The sequence below is a fragment of the Moschus berezovskii genome, chromosome 13 (genome assembly GCF_049115385.1).
Source record: "Moschus berezovskii isolate FMDL1 chromosome 13, NW_MosBer_1.0, whole genome shotgun sequence".
In the NCBI taxonomy this organism is placed as follows: Eukaryota; Metazoa; Chordata; class Mammalia; order Artiodactyla; family Moschidae; genus Moschus; species Moschus berezovskii.
The window spans coordinates 15,874,772-15,892,743 of NC_142472.1; the positions used below are offsets into that span (position 1 = coordinate 15,874,772).

The 17,972-nt window shown below is 42.7% G+C and overlaps 1 protein-coding gene across 1 annotated transcript in view; it reads right to left on the reverse strand.

The window, feature by feature from the left end:
* Positions 1-17,972, reverse strand: part of LOC148775811 (ATP-binding cassette sub-family C member 4-like) — a 148,804-nt gene that overhangs the window by 104,813 nt on the left and 26,019 nt on the right. The window contains exons 9-11 of the mRNA XM_088842650.1: positions 16,184-16,285; positions 4,079-4,168; positions 1,994-2,185 (exon numbers count right to left, since the gene is read on the reverse strand). Of these exons, the coding sequence (XP_088698776.1) occupies positions 1,994-2,185; positions 4,079-4,168; positions 16,184-16,285 (384 nt within the window). The remainder of the gene's footprint in view (positions 1-1,993; positions 2,186-4,078; positions 4,169-16,183; positions 16,286-17,972) is intronic.

Consider the following 17,972-nt stretch of genomic DNA (forward strand, 5'->3'; position numbering starts at 1 on the left):
TTATTTTCCTTTAAGTTTCCCCAATTCTCACTGAACAGCAGACACACACACTAGAGGCAAACTGCTGCTGCTGCTGCTAAGTCGCTCCAGTCGTGTCCGACTCTGTGCGACCCATAGACGGCAGCCCACCAGGCTCCCCCATCCCTGGGATTCTCCAGGCAAGAACACTGGAGTGGGTTGCCATTGCCTTCTCCAATGCATGAAAGTGAAAAGTGAAAGTGAAGTCGCTCAGTCGTGTCCGACTCTTCGCGACCCCATGGACTGCAGCCCACCAGGCTCCTCCGTCCATGGGATTTTCCAGGCAAGAGGACTGGAGTGGGTGCCAGTAGGAAATGGCAAAGCAGATTTGATGCCATCTGTCCAGAAGCACATCAAGGACCTTCAGCGATGATGGAGACTTACAGCAGAGGCACCACAGAGCAGACTGTTGAAATGCTAAATGTGGGCTGGACATGAGGCCCTGGCAGAGGACAGCTGGACTCGACACTCAGGCAGCAGGAGCCCTGCCTTCCTTCACAGGTTTTCTTCCATTTGGTATCGTCCCTCCTCTCACAGCCTGTCAATATCCTGCCCATTTTCCTAGGCTCATCCAAAGCGTACTCTCCCATGAAACCATCCTGAACTCATCTCTCTTCCTGCTGGGTTCTGATTACACTTCTCATCTCTCATGAAGCACTCATCTTATTCTGCTCCATCATTTGTACACGTGTGCAGGGCTTCTCTCAGCTCCTGGAGGGTGAGATCTGTGCACCAAGCTCTGTGCTGGACCCTGACGCTGATTATCTCTAATCCTCACAAGCTCACAGGAAGCAGTGGTCCCATTTCACAGATGAGGTAACTGAGACTAAGTGGGGTCATATCACTGGTCTGAGGGTGGTCAGCTGTTAAACAGAAGAGCTGGAATCTGAACCAGATTATGTCCTTTTGAACCACTTCATAGCCTTTTGCTCTTTCACATCACACGGCCCAGGGGGTGACCAAAGATTATATCTGAAATGAAGGCAACACTAAAATAACTCAACTCTCAAAGGCCTCGATACCTAGACACAGAAAGATCTTATTACCTATTCTTGTCAAGGCAACCAAAAAGAAAATGTCCAAGTTGCCAGGACTGTGTAAATATGAGATGAAAGTATATAGTATATTGCTTATGGTAACAGAACATGTTTATTGATAATTTATGTGGTATCTGGCCCCATTACTTCTTGGCAAATAGATGGGGAAAAGGTAGAAACAGTGACAGATTTTATTTTCTTGGGCTCAAAAATCACTGCAGACAGTAACTGCAGCCATGAAATTAAAAGATGCTTGCTCCTTGGAAGAAAAGCTGTGACAAACCTAAACAGTATATTAAAAAGCAGAGACATCACTTTGCCAACAATGGTCCATATAGTCAAAACTATGGTTTTTCCACTAGTCACATATGGATGTGAGACTTGGACCATAAAAGAGGCAGAGCGCCGAAGAATTTATACTTTTGAACTGTGGTGTTGGAGAAGACTCTTGAGAGTCCCTTGGACTGCAAGGAGATCCAACCAGTCCATTCTAAAGGAGATCAGTCCTGGGTGTTCATTGGAAGGACTGATGCTAAAGCTGAAACTCCAATACTTTGGCCACCTCATGCGACGAGTTGACTCACTGGAAAAGACTCTGATGCTGGGAAAGGTTGGGGGCGGGAGGAGAAGGGGACGACAGAGAATGAGATGGCTGGATGGCATCACCGACTCTGTGGACATGAGTTTGAGTGAACTCTGGGAGTTGGGGATGGACAGGGAGGCCTGGCGTGCTGTGATTCATGTGGTCGCGGAGAGTCGGACACGACTGAGCGACTGAACTGAACTGAACTTATCCAAAAGTCCAGCATAAAGCAACAAATAAGACCTTTCAAATTAAAAAAAAAAAAAAGAAAGAACTTTTAACAAACCTTAGAGCTTAAATCAACGTTATCATTATTTGAAATTAGATTACATGCAACTCAAAAGTCATTACTCACCTCTTCCAAAGCACAAGCCTTTATTACTTCTTGATATCGTTCTTCTTCATATTTCTTCCCAAATAAAATGTTACTCTTTATAGTTCCTGGAAACATCCACGGCTGCTGAGAAACATGTGCGATACTCCCATGCACGCTGACCTTCCCCTGGCTCGGGGGCAGCTCCCCCAGCAGAGCGTTTAACAGTGACGACTGCAAGAGATGGCAACACACACAGGTGAACGCGGTGCACTCAGCACGGAACACGCCCCGCAGCACGGCCGACCCCACCCTGGCGCTTGATACATGATATCAGAAGAGTATAAGTACAGCTTTGGATATTTCAGGGGAAAAAAATGGAAAAGAGCATTATTGGTCAAGGTAAACTAAAGGTTGATAAGGAATCTTAACACGATAACAATCTACTCTGCCTGAGTTCCCTCAGATGAAATGCTCTACTCAGCAAAGACTAAGAATGTTTAACATCCTTCTCTAGCAGAGCAGGCCAGCAGGATGTATATTTTCTGTATCTGATGTGTAATGCAGCTGTTCCTGCATCTGGGTATCTTTTACTTGACAAATACTTGTTCTTAAAAAGCTATGTGGGGATTCCCTCTGGTTCAGTGGTTAAGAATCCACCTTCCAGGATGGGAGGAAGGGATAGTTAGGGAGTTCAGGATCGACAGGTACACACTGTTGTATTTAAAATGGATCACCAGCAAGGACCTACTGTACAGCACATGGAACTCTATTCAATGTTATGTGGCAGCCTGGATGGGAGGGCAATCTGGGGGAGAATGGATACATGTATATGTATGGCTGACATATACCCTTCACTGTTCACCTGAAACTATCACAACATTGTTAATTGGCTATACCCCAGTACAACATAAACTGTTAAAAAAACAATAATTATATCCAGATAATAAACACTGAAAAAAAAAAAAGAAGAACCCACCTTCCAATGCCAGAGGCTCTGATTAGATCCCTGGTCCCCTGGTGGGGGAACTAATAGCCCATATGCCAGGGCAACTGAGCCCACATGCCACAATTAGAGATGCTATGCATTGCAACCAAGACCCAATGCAACCAAACACATAAATAAGTATATATTTTTTTAAATTTAAGAACTATGTGTGAAGAATATATCCAAAGATTACTATTTAAAAGAACCTGAGGTTGTTGTATTTGAAGAACAGAAGTCCATCATGCCCAGGGAACTCAAATCCTGGGTGCTGTGACAACCTAGGGGAATAGGATGGGATGAGAGGTGGGAAAGAGGTTCAAGAGAGAGGAAACATATGTATACCTATGGCTGATTCATGTTGATATATGGCAGAAACCAACACAATATTGTAAAGCGATTATCCTCCAATTAAAAATAAATTTTTGAAAAAGTCCTTCATGGAGGAAATCATCACCCTCTGCTGTACACACCCCACATTTAGGTTTCTGTATTTTGTTGTACAAAACACAGGACACTAAGTGCACATGTACACATCTCCTGTAACACACAGAAATGACAGGCCTATGTCCACACCATCAGAGCACTCACCACACTGGGCTGAAACAGTCTGCCTGCATATTTGTCTCGCCCCAGAACCTGGTTGCCTCTGGAGGGCAGAGGTGTCAAGGTCTGGTTCATGTCTATATCTTTAGCTCCAGCACGTGGTTGCACATTCCCTACAGAAGCATTGATGGGACCAAGTCAAGTCACGTGAAGAAATGCTCAGAGCTTCCTGGAAGAGCCTTCACCACCTCCAGACTTCCTAGAGGGGCCACTGTGACAAAAAGAAGTCCCCACTGTCTCTGTCCATCCTGAACAGCTGCCACATAAATAATCTCCTTCGCTGAGACGTCCAAACTCCCCACGAGCAGTTCCCAACTGTGTCACATGAAGCATTAAGAAGGAAAACACAATGTGCATTTATCCTGATGCATTTGGCCATGAAACCTTTTTGAAAAACTGATGTTCCTAGAGAAACACCTTTCTAGATACACCCAATTCAAACTCAAACTGAGTCATACTCAGCTCTGGGCTCCACTCTGAGGACTGAACAGAGGCTGTGGCGTTACATCAAGCTGACCAAAGGAATCACAACTTACCTTTCCTGCGCCCACAGGTCCGACTACAGCTAACAGTTCACCGGGTCTGACAGTAAAGGAAAGGCCTTGTAGGGCTGGGGTTTCTGATTCCTGCAAATTAAAGTTTATAAAAATTCCATTTCAATAAAGTAATACACATTACTTTATTTTTTTTTCTTTTTTTTTATTGGAGGCTAATTATTTTACAATATTATATTGGTTGGTTTTGCCATACATTGACATGAATCCGCCCTGGGTGTACATGAGTTCCCCTTCCTGAACCCCCCTCCCCCCTCCCTCCTCCCTTTATCCTCCCTCTGGGTCATCCCCGCACACCAGCCCCGAGTATCCTGTAACATGCATCGACCCTGAACTGGCGATTCGTTTCACATATGACAACATACATGTTTCAATGCCATTCTCCCAAATCATCCCACCCTCACCGTCTCCCACAGAGTCCCAAAGACTGTTCTATACATCTGTGTCTCTTTTGCTATCTCGTATACAGGGTTATCATTTGCATCTTTCTAAATTCCATATATATGCGTTAGTATACTGTATTGGTGTTTTTCTTTCTGGCTTACTTCACTCTGTATAATAGGCTCTAGTTTCATCCACCTCATTAGAACTGATTCAAATGCATTCTTTTTAATGGCTGAGTAATACTCCATTGTGTATATGTACCAAAGCTTTCTTATCCATTCATCTGCAGATGGACATCTAGGTTGCTTCCATGTCTTGGCTATTATAAACAGTGCTGCAATGAACATTGGAGTACATGTGTCTCTTTCAATTCTGGTTTCCTCGGTGTGTATGCCCAGGATACCATTTCACACCAGTCAGAATGGCTGCTATCCAAAAGTCTACATGCAATAAATGCTAGAGAGGGTGTGGAGAAAAGGGAACCCTCTTACACTGTTGATGGGAATGCAAACTAGTACAGCCACTATGGAGAACAGTGTGGAGATTTCTCAAAAAACTGGAAATACACATTACTTTAAAAAGTAGAGAAAATAATGTAATAGTCACTGATATTCTAACATTAACTCGCATTTTTCTCCTTCCTATTTTAAGATACTGTGTCCCGAAGGCCTTTTCACCCAATCCTATGTCTTAGGGGGTTTGAAGTAGTTTTAAGTTGCCTTTAGGAAGCCTCCTTCTTTTACCAGATTTGCATACGGATACAGCTCTAGACACCCACAGAATTTAGTAGCAGAGATGACAAGGCACCTTCCTGAAATGCAAACTGAATGATGCACACTAGTTTATTAAAATAATGTACTTAATATAATATCCAGTGTGGAAGGTTTTCAATCATTTCTAAGTTTTCATCAGGACACTTGGTTTTAACTGTCTCATTAATATCCACAAAGTGGCAGCATAAGTACCTGGCATGCCTGGCCCTTTAACATAAATAAATTGAAAGTGAAAGTCACTCAGTTGTGTCCAACTCTTTGCGATCCCATGGACTATAAAGTCCATGGAATTCTCCAGGTCCGAATACTGGAGTGGATAGCCTTTCCCTTCTCTAGGGGATCTTTCCAACCCAGGGATTGAACCCAGGTCTCCTTCATTGCAGGAGGATACTTTACCAACTGAGCCACAATGGAAGCCCAAGAATACTGGACAGGTAGCCTATTCCTTCTCCAGGGGATCTTCCCAACCTAGGAATCAAATTGGGGTCTCCTGTATTGCAAATGGATTCTTTACCAACTGAGCTATAAGGGAAGCCCTAAATAACTTGAAATCTCCACTAATCTCTCCATTTTCATTTGATAGAATGAACCTCAGTAATGCTCAGCAAGCAAAGAGCCACTTTATATTAAGAAGTCACTCTTGGTAAATTAACTCTTATAAGTAACCTTCAAATCTCTAAAGAGAGCTTTAATTCAACACCAACAACAAAAAAATTGGTAATAAAGAAATTAATTATGACACTATGGGTCAAAGTGATAAAGCCTCAATTTTATACATGATACATGCATTACATGTCCTGGCTAAATAGGGCAATAAAGTACTTCTACTGTAAGAAAAATATAAAACATGAAGGTATATGTGACAACACGTAATCCAATTCAAGGGTGAAGGACAAAGTACTCCTCATGCTGGTCACAGGTCACGTTCCTGAGAGACTTAGGCTGTCTGTGTGTCTTTACATATCCTGAGTGTTAAAAAAAAACTAGTAACTGCTATGTCAAAAAAAAAAAAAAAAAGGTTACACATGATTGAGTAAAATGCCCAAAAGACTAAAAGCACAGAGTCTGCATTAAACGTCTGAATAATCTTCAAATTGAAATTTTTTTCTAGAAAAAACTGAACTGATTAAACAACATTCACATACTAAAAAAAGGACAATGATTTTTCATCACCAAAAAAACTGGTTTCAGATTTTAGGAATGAAAAGTCTATCAAAAGAAGCTACATTTTCACATACAAGAAACATTTTTTAAGCCTTTTAAGCTTCTCCAATTTCCCCCTCAGTCACTCTCTCCCGTCAGGAAGCTTCCATAAGCCTCTATCCTTCTTCATCAGAGGGAAGACAGACTGAAAACCACAGCCACAGAAAACTAATCAATCTGATCACATGGACCACAGCCTTGTCTAACTCAGTGAAACCATGAGCCATGCCGTGTAGGGCCACCCAAGACAGACGGGTCACGGTGGAGAGTTCTGACAAAACGTGGTCCCCTGGAGAAGGGAATGGCAAGCCACAGTATTCTTGCCTTGAGAGCCCCATGAACAGTGGGCAAAAAGATAGGACACTGAAAGATGAACTCCCCAGGTCGTGCCCAATGTGCTACTGGAGATCAGTGGAGAAATAACTCCAGAAAGAATGAAGGGATGGAACCAAAGCAAAAACAACACCCAGCTGTGGATGTGACCGGTGATAGAAGGAAGGTCCGATGCTGTAAAGAGCAATATTGCATAGGAAGCTGGAATGTCAGGTCCATGAATGAAGGCAAATTGGAAGTGGTCAAAGAGGAGATGGCAAGAGTGAATGCAGACATTCTAGGAATCAGTGCACTAAAATGGCCTGGAATGGGTGAATTTAACTCATGACCATTATATCTACTACTGTGTGCAGGAATCCCTTAGAAGAAATGGAGTCGCCATCACAGTCAACAAAAGAGTCCGAAATGCAGTACATGGATGCAATCTCAAAAACGACAGAATGATCTCTGCTCCTTTCCAAGGTAAACCATTCAATATCACGGTAATCCAAGTCTATGCCCTGACCAGTAATGCTGAAGAAGTTGAAGTTGAATGGCTCTATGAAGACCTACAAGACCTTCTAGAAAGTAAAGTGAAGTCACTCAGTTGTGTCCGACTCTTTGCGATTCCATGGACTATAGCCTACCAGGCTCCTCCGTCCATGAGATTTTCCAGGCAAGAATACTGCAGTGGGTTTCCATTTCCTTATCCAGGATATCTTCCCGACCCAGGGATTGAACCCATGTCTTCCACACTGTATGCAGATGTTTTGCCATCTGAGCCACCAGAACTGACACCCAAAAAAAGATGTCCTTTTCATTATACGGGACTGGAATGCAAAAGTAGGAAGTCAAGAAACACCTGGAGTAATAGGCAAATTTGGCCTTGGAATACAGAAAGAAGCAGGGCAAAGGACAATAGAGTTTTGCCAAGAGAACTCACTGCTCATGGTAAACACCTTCTACCAACAACGCAAGAGAAGACTCTACATATGGACGTCACCAGATGGTTAACACTGAAATCAGATTGATTATATTCTTTGCAGTCAAAGATGGCGAAGCTCTATACAGTCAGCAAAAAGACGGGGAGCTGAATGTGGCTCAGATCATGAACTCGTTACTGTCAAATTCAGACTTAAATTGAAGAAAGTAGGGAAAACAAGTAAACCATTCAGGTATGACCTAAATCAAATCCCTTATGATTATACATGGAAGTGAAAAACAGATTCAAGGGACTAGCTCTGATAGATAGAGTGCCTGATGAACTATGGACGGAGGTTCGTGACACTGTACAGGAGACAGAGACCAAGACCATCCCCAAGAAAAGAAATGCAAAAAAGCAAAATGGCTGTCTGAGGAGGCCTTACAAATAGCTGAGAAAAAAAGAGAAGTGAAAAGCAAAGGAGAAAAGGAAAGATACATCCATTTTAATGTGGAGTTCCAAAGAATAGCAAGGAGAGATAAGAAAGCATTCTTCAGTGATCAGTGCAAAGAAATAGAGGAAAACATTAGAAGGGAAAGACTACAGATCTCTTCAAGAAAATTAGAGATCTCAAGGGAACATTTCATGCAAAGATGGGCACAATAAAGGACAGAAATGGTATAGACCTAACAGACGCAGAAGACATTAAGAAAAGGTGGCAAGAATACACAGAAGAACTACACAAAAGAGATCTTCATGACCCAGATAACCACGATGGTGTGATCACTCACCTAAAGCCAGACATCCTGGAATGTAAAGTCAAGTGGGCCTTAAGAAGCATCACTACAAACAAAGCTAGTGGAGGTGATGGAATTCCAGTTGACCTATTCCAAATCCTAAAAGATGATGCTGTGAAAGTGCTGCACTCAATATGCCAGCAAATTTGGAAAACTCAGCAGAGGCCACAGGACTAGAAAAGGTCAGTTTTCATTTCAATCCCAAAGAAAGGCAATGCCAAAGAATGATCAAACTACTGCACAATTGCACTCATCTCACACACTAGTAAAGTCATGCTCAAAATTCTCCAAGCCAGGCTTCAGCAGTATGTGAACCGTGAACTTTCAGATGTGCAAGCTGGTTTTAGAGGCAGAGGAACAAGAGATCAAATTCCCAACATCCACTGGATTATCAAAAAAACCAAAGAGTTCCATAAAAACATCTATTTCTGCTTTATTGACTATGCCAAAGCCTTTGACTGTGTAGATCACAACAAAGTGTGGAAAATCCTTTAAGCGATGGGAATACCAGACTACCTGACTTACCTCTTAAGAAATCTGTATACAGGTCAGGAAGCAACTTGACATGGAACAACAGACTGGTTCCAAATAGGAAAAGGAGTATGTCAAGGCTGTATATTGTCACCCAGGTTATTTAACTTATATGCAGAGTACATTGTGAGAAACGCTGGGTTGGATGAAGCACAAGCTGGAATCAAGATTGCCGGGAGAAATATCAATAACCTCAGATATGCAGATGACACCACCCTTATGGCAGAAAGTGAAGAAGAACTAAAGAGCCTCTTGATGAAAGTGAAAGACGAGAGTGAAAAAGTTGGCTTAAAGCTCAACATTCAGAAAACTAACATCAAGGAATCTGGTCCCATCACTTCATGGCAAATAGATGGGGAAACAGTGGAAACAGTGGCTGACTTTACTTTATTGGGCTCCAAAATCATTGCAGATGGTGACTGCAGCCATGAAATTAAAAGACACTTGCTCCTTGGAAGAAAAGCTATGATTAACCTAGACAGCATATTAAAAAGCAGAGATGTTACTGCGCCAACAAAGGTACGTCTAGTCAAGGCTATGGTTTTTCCAGTAGTCATGTATAGATATGAGAGTTTGACTATAAAGAAAGCTGAGTGCTGAAGAATTGATGGTTTTGAACTGTGGTGTCGGAGAAGACTCTTGAGAGTCCCTTGGACTGCAAGGAGATCCAACCAGTCCATCCCAAAGGAGATCAGTCCTGAATATTCATTGGAAGTACTGATGTTGAAGCTGAAACTCCAATACTTTGGCCACCTCATGAAAAAAAGTGACTCATTTGAAAAGACCCTGATGCTGGGAAAGATTGAAGGTGGGAAGAGAAGGGGACATCAGAGGATGAGATGGTTGGATGGCATCACAGACTCAATGGACATGAGTTTAAGTAAGCTCCAGGAGTTGGTGATAGACAGGGAGGCCTGGCGTGCTGCAGTCCATGGGGTCGCAAAGAGTCGGACATGACTGACTGAACTGAACTCCTTTCTTCCTGCCTGACACTTGGGATTCATATTTTACTACTTTTCATTCAGTTATGACAGCAAAATAGTGAATCACCTACAAACATCAATTTCCTATCACAGCCCCTCAGTCTGCCAAGGACAGAGTTCCCTCCGTGTCCAGGCTTCAGGATCACGCACTGCTCTGGGGTGACCAGAAGGGGGCAGCACTCGACAGCTCATGGCTGCTGGGTCCCTCCGCCACTGGTTATCCAGGCTCAGGGAACACTGACTCAACAAAGATCACCTAAGCCACTACTCCGTGCAGACACGGTTCAAAACCCTGCCCCGTGAGATCTGGAGGCTCCCACAAGACCGTCTGTTTGCTTTTTCTTATTATTTTGGCTGCTGTTCTGGGTCTTTGTTGGGGTGAGGTGTTTTAGTTGCTCCAAAGCATGTGAGAACTTAGTTCCTCAAGCAGGGATGGAACCAGAGTCCCCTGTATTGGAAGGTGGATTCTTAACTACTGGACCACCAGAGAAGGCCCTGGATCATTTATTTTAAACCTTAAAGATCAAGACCAAGTCCCATCATTTCATGAATGAGACCTGGGTCCCTGAGACCTGCCCCCACCTGCCCACCTGGCTGTCTAGGGGAGCAGGTTACAGAGCTCACGTCTGTCTCCTGCCTCCCAGCCCAGCAGGGGTTTCATTCAGACTCAGCTTCTCTTCAAAACCCCAATGTCTTCCCCTTCCCCTCCGAGGGCTCTCTCACCCATGACCTAACCTGACAGCCTTAATTACTAATGACCCCAGCAAGGGGTACAGTCCTTCCATAGGCAAGGCCAGGACAACAGAACAGGGTATTCTGGACGACAGTGCAGTTTACACAGAAGTCTGTGACCATGTTATTAAGCTCTTGAAAGAACAAGACAGTTAATTTTAAAATGCTGCATAGTTTGGTACAAAAGCAATTCAGTGGACACCTGCACACACTGTGGGGGAGGATGCAGGGGACAGAAGGACAGACGCAGCGATGGGCACCCCAGGTCCACCCACTCCACTTGAACACCTGCATGGTGAATGCCATGTCCAGGTTCTCCCACCCGCTGCTCTGGGCCGCGGGCTGCCTGGCCATGCTATGTGTGATGACCGCGGCTCATGGCACCACCCCGGCCCTGACATGACTACAGCCCGGCTTTACTGAGCACCACGAGAGCCCCAGTGCCACCAATCCTCAGGGGCACCACTCCAGCACCAGAAATCTGGGAAACCATAACAGCTGCGTTTCCTGTTTTGATGCTAAGGCTGCTAATGCTGAATAATTTCTGGATTGAATGAAAGATATAACTACTGTTTACATACATCAAAGTTAGTGACTGCCAGGTGGTGAACACAGAATTCTTTCTGTGCCCACTGTCACACCATCGCCAAACAATCTGAGAGCTAACACCATAACTCTGCCTTCCCCTCCGCCCCTCTCCCCGCAGCTGCCACATCAGGTGTAACTAAAACCATTAACTCTGAGCTCACAACCTGCGCCAAAGTCTGCCTCTGATGCAGCCAGGTTCTTTGGAGGAATTGTCCTTTCTTGGGCATGCAGGCTGTCATTTTCCTTCTCTATAGATTCTGAAAATCTAAAACACTAAATTATCACACTCTGTGGGCTTCCCTGGTGACTCAGATGGTAAAGAATCTGCCTGCAATGTGCAAAACCCAGGTTTGATCCCTAGGTAGGGAAGATCCTCTAGAGAAGGGAATGGCAACCCATTCCAGTATTCTTGCCTGGAGAATTCCATGGACAGAGGAGCCTGGAGGGCTATAGTCCATGGGATCACAAAGAATTGGACCCGACTGAGCAACTAACACTAACCCCACCCTCTGAAAATAGACCTGCTAAATTAACAAGGGCTGGAGTGTAACTCACTGAAACCAGAATATCATCTTTCAATATGTCCCACATGGAAGATGCTATTCTGGGATCTTTTTCAAGGGATGCATATAGGAGCATCACTCTTGAAGAAAAATAAAAAAGAAGAAGAAAAAAATATATTTTTCTCAAGGGGAATATTCACAGTACTCTGCATGAATATTTGTGGTTTCTTCTTTTACCTTAAATGGCTGCTGCTTTGGGATTAGATTCTCTCTTCTTTACATGCCAAATGTAACTCTGTAAGTGATGGAAAACACTGTCCTGTCCAGATAACCTCATGATCCTTTGGCAGGTGCAGTGAAAGTCACTTAGCAGTCCCTAGACAAGAATACTAGACTGGGTCACCATTCCCTTTTCCAGGGGATTTTCCCAACCTAGGAACCAAACCTGGGTCTCCTGCACTGCAGGCAGATTTTTTAACATGGAGCCACCACGGAAGCCCAATGTTGTAAAGCAATCAGCCTCAATTAAAATTTTTTTCAAAAAGTAGTCATTTTAAAGCCTAAAAGATGCATTATTTTTATTCAAACTCAGGATGTACTTTAGTGACCAAAGTTGAGAAGAAGGTGCTAAGTTAGCATCAATCACGTGGATTTTTGGCTATCATTTAAAAAGTAGAATAAATTTTAAAAATTAGTATCCTTAGAGTAAAATTTTGTGCTTGATAATAATCATATTTTTCTACATGGCAAAAAGATGCCACGTTCCAGATTTAAAGAAATGAATGCATAGGACACAAAAATAGTAAATAAAGTATAACAGATTATTGTTCATACTTATAAAGCACTTTGTATCATTTAGAAATTAAAGAACAATGCCTTAAAGTCTAGACTTAACCTAAAATGCTGGTGATTTGCTATTTCACATTAAAGAAGGGAAAAGTTGGTCTGAGGATGTAACTGTTGATGTGGGCAATAAGAAAATCTGCTCTAAGATACTTCAGTTAGTATTTAACTGAAAACTTACCTACTTTATTTCAAGCCTGAGAAACTTAAAAAATTTATATGAAGTGAAAAGCCTTCATCTATTGAACCACCTTAAATTTTTCTTATGACTGTTAAAAAGTGTAAAGTTGATTTAATTATATTTTCCAACTGTTGTACCTTGAGATTTCCACCGAGCTTTCTTAAAATGTAACTTTTATGAGTCAAGAAAGAAGTTGTTTTAGAATAATAACTAACTCTTTAATGAGACCATCATTTTAAGTTTTGACACAGACAATGTGAGCAGTGTAATTTCAGAAAAAAATTTTAGTTGATCAGATTACTGTCGATTTGTAATGATGATGGCCCTGCGTAAACAGAGCATACTTTTTATTTCCTCTCACCCATCTTTTTCTGCTTCGTTTCAGCCCCTGTAGCATGGTAAGCATGCATACTTTCCTCCCTTTCGTTTCCTGATGAATCTCTAGTTTTTCAGCTTTAGGGGCATCCTTCTTCCCTGCCTTCGACACACAGGATTAGTTCAGGGGCTTAAGTCAGTTTACAATGAGCTTTTGCTCATTAAGTTTCCAGGTCATTAAGGCTTTTTTGTTTTAGTTTCTTACCCTACAATGGCTGAATTTAGCACTTGGTTTTCAATATTATATAGTAAGAAATGACAAATTGTTCTTTACCATTTTTTAAGCCAAAATTCCTTACATTTAGATAATCAAACGTTCATAAAATGAAGATTTACTATTTCTTCATTGCTTGCTGGTACAGCTATAGTTTTACTTGCAAGTTTATACATAGTGGTGCTGGAGAAGACTCTTGAGAGTCCCTCGGACTGCAAGGAGATCCAACCAGTCCTTGCTAAAGGAGATCAATCCTGGGTGTTCATTGGAAGGACTGATGCTAAAGCTGAAACTCCAATACTTTGGCCACCTCATGCAAAGAGTTGACTCACTGGAAAAGACTCTGATGCTGGGAGGGATTGGGGGCGGGAGGAGACGGGGACGACCGAGAATGAGATGGCTGGATGGCATCACCGACTCGATGGACATGAGTTTGAGTGAACTCCGGGAGTTGGTGATGGACAGAGGCCTGGCGTGCTGTGATTCATGGGGTCGCAAAGAGTCAGACACGACTGAGCGACTGAACTGAACTGAACTGAATGTTTTCAAGTGTCTTAATTGTTTAATATCTTTGGCTTCAAAGGTTTCTGGGAAAAGATATGCTTACCTCACATTTTTGTGTCTCCCTCAGTGGGAACAGTCTAGGTACCTCACAAAAAATGTTATTATGGTGCCGTGGCTGTTAGTTTTTAGTGAGTGCTATTAGAGAACACATTCAGTTGAAAATATTTAGAATTTCCATTCCCTGAAAGTGGTAAGAATTAGCTGCAATAGCATAATTATCATTTACCTAGATAGGAATACCTTTGCTTTGCTAAGTCACTTCAGTCATGTCCGACTCTGCAACCCTATGGACTGTAGCCCGCCTGGCTCTGCTACCCGTGGGATTCTCCAGGCAAGAATACTGGAGGGGGTTGCCATTTCCTTCTCCAAGGAAACCTTGCCACACAATGATGTTAACATTGTATCTATTTTTGTGAAAAGGTAGCTGATGAAGCCTTTCATCTCTATAATTTTGAATTCTGCTCTAACAGAATCATAATATGCCATTAGTTAGATTTTACAAGAGCCTTAAAACAGAACTCACAGCATTTTCCCCTCTTCCTTCAGCAGTTTAGTATCTTGAATTAGTAATAATGTGGGGTTTTTTTTAAACTCTAGAAGCTATATAAAAAACTTTTCGGATTTTTCATCTGATTTATTCACATGGACTATAGTACAACTAAAATCCCTTATTCTACCTTACAGGCATTTGCTGCACAGGCAGACTGCTCCATACAGGTATTTTTATTTCAGTTAATTAATAACTGCAGAACATATACTGAATTGATTTAAAATAAATCTACATGTTTGCTGGGAACAAAAGAAATCTGCTAATAAGTTCATACAAAGTATGTGTTAGCATTCACATGAAATGGTCTTTCTAATGGAATTTTAGTGGTGCTTTCTATAAATGCTTCAAGAGCATCATGATGAGAAATACCAACCAGAAGGTAAATCCACTGTATTAAGCAGAAGCTCTCAGGTTAGATCAGACACCTTGTGTGAGTTTCCATGGACAGAAGGTGCAGGGATATGGTTTCATGTATCTGGGAACAAACCACTGGTTGTCGATAGGGACGGCAGCTGCTGAGTCAGAGCAGGTGAACACGATGCAGGGGGCACACAGAGTCACAGGCACGAAAGACAGGGTGAGTCTACAGTCAGGACACGTGCTCTGTGGTCCCCACTCTGACAGCCCAGGCTCCTGGGCTCTGCTCTGGTGGTTGGAGAGCCTCCTGAGGGTGGCACCGCCTCCCTGAGTCCCTCCAGTCCTGAGGGTGGGAGCAGTTTCCTGCCTTTGATAACCCCTGGGTCGTCTCACGCACCACCATTTTGCCCTTCCTGCTTTTTCCTCCCTCGTTTATCATCTGCGTAACTAATTCCCTGCGTGGAACTCCCTCTCCCGTGGTGAGGTTCTGTTTTCCTGACTAATCCACACTGATACAGGAGGATGAGCACAGAGGGCCACAGAACCGGGGAGCAGGGGGCGCATTTCAGCTGGTAAAGGGGCTGCACTGGGTGTGTGATACTGACAACTTCTTGAGACCAGACCCTGTTGTTTTTTCTGTTTGACTGAACCTAACAAATAAACCGGGTGTTGGAAATCATCAGCTCTCCTAGTCAGCTTCCACACAGCATAATCCTTTAACTAGGTATCACTGGTGCTCACTAGGATCACCTGCTGTCTCCTCCTACCCTGGCTGCCACCAAAGTATCCAGAAGCTCAGGATGGGGCAGCCCCCACTCTACCCCACAGCAAAGATCCAGATCATGGCCTCACTCTGTGTATGATAAACTGGTCTGAAAATCAAGGCAAAAAATATACGCTGATTCCCCAAAGCCTCTTTAAAAACTAGTTGTGTAGTTTTCAGATAACCCATATCACATTGCAGCATTTTGTCTGTTCAATTCTGTAAATGCTAACATTACAAATGTATGGACTTTAAGTTCAAAATGTGCTAATACTTTGAAAGCTCCCTTGAAAATGAGAGAGACAGCAACATGTCAAACATCTTAGGTTGATTTTATAATTAATCCCCATTAGATACAAACATTAGTCCCTATTTTGAAAAATTTTGCAACATACTTTTAGTAAATGAGCAAGTCACGTTTTACACCATGGGTAAAATCTAAAAATTCTCCAATAAATCTTAGTCACAGTTGTCTGTTAGCAGTCATGATCTTGGAATGGAAGGTCTGTTACCTCATCCCAAAAAGCAGTGAAATCTTGCATGTCCACCATCACTTCACCATCTGATGGCGCCTGAGTGTTGACCTGTGGTATCTCATCAAGTAATAAAAAATTCTACAGAAGAGAGAAAACAAACAGATTGTTAAACTGCAGGAAGAAAGCACAAACAAAAACAATCGCTTTCCTGGGATTTGGAAACTTTGAACAGTCTAAATACTGTTTTGCTAACTGTACTTAAAGTATTAGTTCACATCAGAACATATTATGCAATACATGAGACCCCAGTTCGATTCCTGGGTCAGGAAGATCCGCTGGAGAAGGGTTAGTCTACCCACTCCAGTATTCTTGGGCTTCCCTTGTGGCTCAGCTGGTAAAGAATCCACCTGAAATGCAAGAGACCTGGGTTGGGAAGATGCCCTGGAGAAGGGAAAGGCTACCCATTCCAGTATTCTGGCCTGGAGAATTCCACGGACTGTATAGTCCATAGGGCTGCAAAGAGTTGGACGCAACTGACCAACTTTCAGTTTCACTCAGAACATATTAAACAATGTATGGACTAATATATTACATAATTACTATTATTACAGGTCATGGTATATATCAACATAATCATGTAATATAGTGTATTTGTTGTTGCTCAGTCACTAAGTCGTGTCTGACTCTTTGCAATCCCATGGACTGCAGCACTCCCGGATCCCCTGTCCATCATTATCTCCTGGAGTTTGCTCAGACTCATGTCCGTTGAGTCAGTGATGCCATCCAACCATCTCATCCTCTCTCGTCCCCTTCTCCTCTTGCCCTCAGTCTTTCCCAGCATCAGGGTCTTTTCCAATGAGTAGCCCTTCGCATCAGGTGGCCAAAGTATTGGAGCTTCAGCTTCAGCATCAGACCTTCCAATGAACATCCAGGACTGATCTTCTTTAGGATGGACTGCTTGGATCTCCTTGCAGTCCAAGGGACTCTCAAGAGTCTTCTCCAACACCACAGTTCAAAAGCATCAATTCTTCAGTGCTCAGCCTTCTTTATGGTCCAACACTCACATCCATACATGACTAGTGGAAAAACCATAGCTTTGACTATAGGGAACGTTGTTGGCAAAGTAATGCCTCTGCTTTTTAATACATTGTCAAGGATTGTCATAGCTTTTCTTCAAAGGAGCAAGGGTCTTTGAATTTCATGGCTGCAATCAGCACCTGCAGTGGTTTTGGAGCCTAAGAAAATAAAGTCTGTTTCTGTTTCCAATGTTTCCCCATCTATTGCCATGAAGTAATGGGATGAGATGCCAAGATTGTAGTTTACTAAATGCTGAGTTTTAAGTCAGCTTTTTCACTCTCTTCTTTCACCTTCATCAAGAGGCTCTTTAGTTCCTCTTCACTTTCTGCCATAAGGGTGCTGTCATCTGCATGTCTGAGGTTACTGATATCTCTCCCAGCAATCTTGATTCCAGCTTGAGCTTCATCCAGCCCAGCATTTCTTATGATGTATTCTGAATATAAGTTTAAAAAGCAAGGTTACAATATACAGCCTTCATGTACTCTTTTCCCAGTTTGGAACCAGTCCATTATTCCATGACCAGGTCTAACTGTTGCCTCTTGACTTGCATACAAGTTTAACAGGAGACAGGTAAGGTGGTTTGATATTCCCATCTCTTTCATGATTTTCCACAGTTTATTGTGATCCACACAGTCAAAGGCTTCAGAGTAGTCAATGAAGCAGTAGCAGATGTTTTTTTAGAATTCTCTTATTTTTCTATGATCCAATGGATGCTGGAAATTTGATCTCTGGTTCCTCTGCCTTTTCT